Raw genomic sequence first — 3,623 nt, 5'->3', positions numbered from 1 at the left:
GAGAGAGAGAGAGAGAGAGAGAGAGAGAGCGGGTTGAAAATGAGCGTAATTTTTAACGGCGGGTACGCCGTGTTAAGTGAATAAAAGTTGGAAAGGAAGGCTGAAAAGTATATCCAATCCGCTACGAATACTGTTTCCTCGTCTCTGCATATTCTATTCACCGTCGACTTCGTACCGTGTATAATGAGTTCCATGAACTGGAATATAAAAAAAAAAAAAAAAAAAACGAAAAAAAAAAAAAAATTATAAAATTTTTTCGGTTGTTCGAAGCCAGAACGGGGAAAATTAATGAGATATCCTGATCGGGGATAACGTTAAATATCGTTCAAACAATGCACACTTTTAAAAATACTTTGATGCCAGTAATTTAATATCGTCCGTAAAAAAAAAAAAAAAAAAAAAACGAAAAAAAAAAACAAATTATACAGTGTTCTCGGTTGTTCGAAGCCAGAACGGGGAAAATTAATGAGATATCCTGATCGTGGATAACGTTAAATATCGTTCAAACAATGTACACTTTTAAAAATAATTTGATGCCAGTAATTTAATATCGTCCGTAAAAAAAAAAAAAAAAAAGAAAAAAAAGCGATAGAGAAATGCGATAGAATGCGCGATGCCATTTTTAATACAAGTGAAATTAATATATATCTAATTTATAATTGTAGGAATTATACTTAAGATTTTGTTTATTAAATAGAATTTGAAATTACGAAAGATAAATATATATATAATTTAAGTAATGGAACAATATTGGTTTACAGAGGAAAAAAAGTTCGTACGTAAGTTAATAAAATTAAAAAATAAGAAACGTGTAAGAAATATTTGTCGATAGAAATCTCTCTTTAAAATCTTTTTCCGACCGTAAAAGCGTAGCTATGTTCGTAAAACTTCTCGTTTACGAAGAGAAATGAACTTTTATTATATCGCGGAGCCGTATCGGGATTAAGATGGCCGCAAAGATGTCGGTAAAGTATTAAAGCTCAATCAACTGTAACGAACCAATAGAAATCCCGTGAATTATTCTCCCGAGCGGCCAATGATTCGAAACTCGAGAATCGCGATGTGAATAGGCAGGATTGAAGATGGTTGCTCTTCAAAGGAAAGACAGGTTTATTTTCGACAGTTTTTTAAGATGAAAAGAAAGATATTCTACCGTGTTATATCGTGCGATGTAATTTAGATACTGATGTAAAAAAAAAAGTAATTTATCGTTTTATTAAGTATCGAATAAATATTTTTATTTTATCGTTTGCTTTAAATTGAAATAAATATAAGTTATTCAACAACTATTATTTTTATTATATGAAGATATATATACACTTTTCCATTTAATATTTTTAACATTAGATTAAAAGAATAATTTTCTCGAATAATTCTTTTTCAATCTTTTTAAAATAATTATCCTCTCGGTAAAATTCTCAATTACTTGAAACGACGTAAATGTTGATATAAAACGAGCTATTTATCACAGATTTTAAATTGTTTTATGAAGAGAGATTTTTATGAATAGAAAATAAAAAACAATAAATTGTACGTTTTATTTCTCATTTTAAATAAAGACTTATTCACTCAAGAATCATTAAAATATATTATACATATATATACATATATATATGTATGCTTTTTAATTTAATATTAGATTAAAACAATTTTCGAATAATTCTTTTTCAATCTCCTTAAAATAATTATCCTTTCACTACAAAATCTTCAATTATTTGAAATGACGTAAATATTGATGTAAAATAAGCAATTTATTGCAGATTATGAATTGTTTTATGAAAAAAGACTTTATCCTTCACGAAATCATATTACCTCTCATTTGAAATAAAATAAACTTATCCATCTTGTCGTTTATTCAAAATGATAATTCTTTTCAATTTCCTTAAAACAATCGCGAACGGATGTTCTCTACCTATCTATCCTCTTTGACTTGCACTCAAATTACTCAATGATTCCGTCCTGGTATCGCGAATAACGCGAATAATCCGATTCGATTATCACAATCAAGTCGCGATAGTTGTTTTTTTAATGAAGCGTCAGTTGATGCAATTATTTTATGCGAGTGTAGCATTGGATGTTCGCGATCAATCACGCGCCAATCCTCTCTCTTTTCGAATTCTCCGCGCTCCGTTTATACGAGTCTCGGCCCACTTGGCTCTCTGATACTCGACAATGCGCGCGCATCATCTTGGATTGGCCCGTGGTGAAACCGCCGCCGATAAATACTCAATTAATATATATATATATACGCTAGGCGCAAAATTTATCGCAGTATGAATTTCCAGAGAGAAGGTAGGGGGGAGGAACGAACGATCGTCTTGCGTAACCAAGGAGATTATCTCGAGCGTGCGATCCACGATGTTCGTTTTCTTTATTCGCGTGGACGCAGAGAAAGAGAGAAAGAGGAGGAGAAGAAAGATTCGATAAAATTTCTATGTAGAGTATCCGTGAATGAGTAACGTGTACGTTATTTTAAGCGTTATTTATCGCGATTGTAAATCTGCGAGATAACCGATGCTGTGTAAGTAGCAGGTTTCGGATTTTTGAATCTGGTGTAATTTATAATCGATGCGATTATAATTGTCAAGGGTATTTTATTTTATTTTATTTTATTTTTCTTTGGTTGGAACATTTGCGCTTGGTTATTCTTATGGAAATATGATTTTTATTCGATTTTTTTAGAATTTATTTTAATAAATAATGTTAGAATTGTGTAGAATTATCGCGTAAAATTTATTTTAATAATTGTATCGCATTATTTTGCTAACAACGTATCGCTAATGAGAGAGAGATAGGGATAAAGGAAATAGAGTATGATCCTCTAGAGGCCCCCGAAAGCGTTGCCTTTACCCTTTCGACCGTAATATATCGATATCAAAGGTATACCGATATCGGCGTATCGCTTAAATTAGCAGAGATAATTAAATAATAATCTAAAATTATATTCTACGTAAAATATCTATTTTTAATATCTGTCCCAATTATTTATTTATTACAAAGATAATACTTGTTTTAATCAAGAATATTATTTAAAATCAACAGAAGCAAAATTTCTATATTAAAATCCAAAACTAGATCATAATTCATAAAATAATAAAAAAAATATTATATTTAAATCTCTTAAAAAAAAATCTCAAGAAAAGTGGAACATTGTATATTAAAATTGAAATTCGAAAGAAGATCTGTTTTATTCTATATTTCGATACGAATTCATATCAATTGAATACTAAATTCCAAAAAATCACAATTCGAAAATAATTGAAAAAAATACTAATACCTTAAAAATCAACAAAAAAGTAGACTTTTCTAATATTTTAATATTACGATTTCATAAATCGATTCGATTCGATATCGAGATCATTTTCTCGACCCTTTAAAAATTTGCGCCCAAAATCTCAATTTCAGTCGAATTCCACTTTCCACGACTTCGAAACCCGAAAACCCGAGAATCCGGGCGAAAGGAATTCTGTAACTAATCGAGATTCTGTTTCCATTTCCAGGCGTGTATACGGTCCAGGGCCACGGGATTCACAGCCACGAGATAGCGATACCGCGAAAAGTGAGCGAGCGAGGCGTGCTTATTTCGCACAACGTGACCCATCACCATCACGAGGATGGGCCAG

General features: G+C 31.1%; 1 protein-coding gene and 1 long non-coding RNA gene across 2 annotated transcripts in view; one reads left to right on the top strand and one right to left on the bottom strand.

Annotated features, from left to right (window-relative positions):
- LOC102678967 (A disintegrin and metalloproteinase with thrombospondin motifs 7-like) overlaps positions 1-3,623 on the top strand; it is a 72,508-nt gene that overhangs the window by 28,120 nt on the left and 40,765 nt on the right. Inside the window, exon 2 of the mRNA XM_031509380.1 lies at positions 3,501-3,621. Coding sequence (XP_031365240.1) covers positions 3,501-3,621 — 121 coding nt within the window. The remainder of the gene's footprint in view (positions 1-3,500; positions 3,622-3,623) is intronic.
- LOC116185275 overlaps positions 1-3,623 on the bottom strand; it is a 36,711-nt gene that overhangs the window by 28,116 nt on the left and 4,972 nt on the right. The gene's annotated exons all lie outside the window — the stretch shown is intronic.

This window comes from Apis dorsata, unplaced genomic scaffold (genome assembly GCF_000469605.1).
Source record: "Apis dorsata unplaced genomic scaffold, Apis dorsata 1.3 scaffold_147, whole genome shotgun sequence".
Classification (NCBI taxonomy): Eukaryota; Metazoa; Arthropoda; class Insecta; order Hymenoptera; family Apidae; genus Apis; species Apis dorsata.
This window is presented reverse-complemented; position numbering and strand designations above follow the sequence as displayed.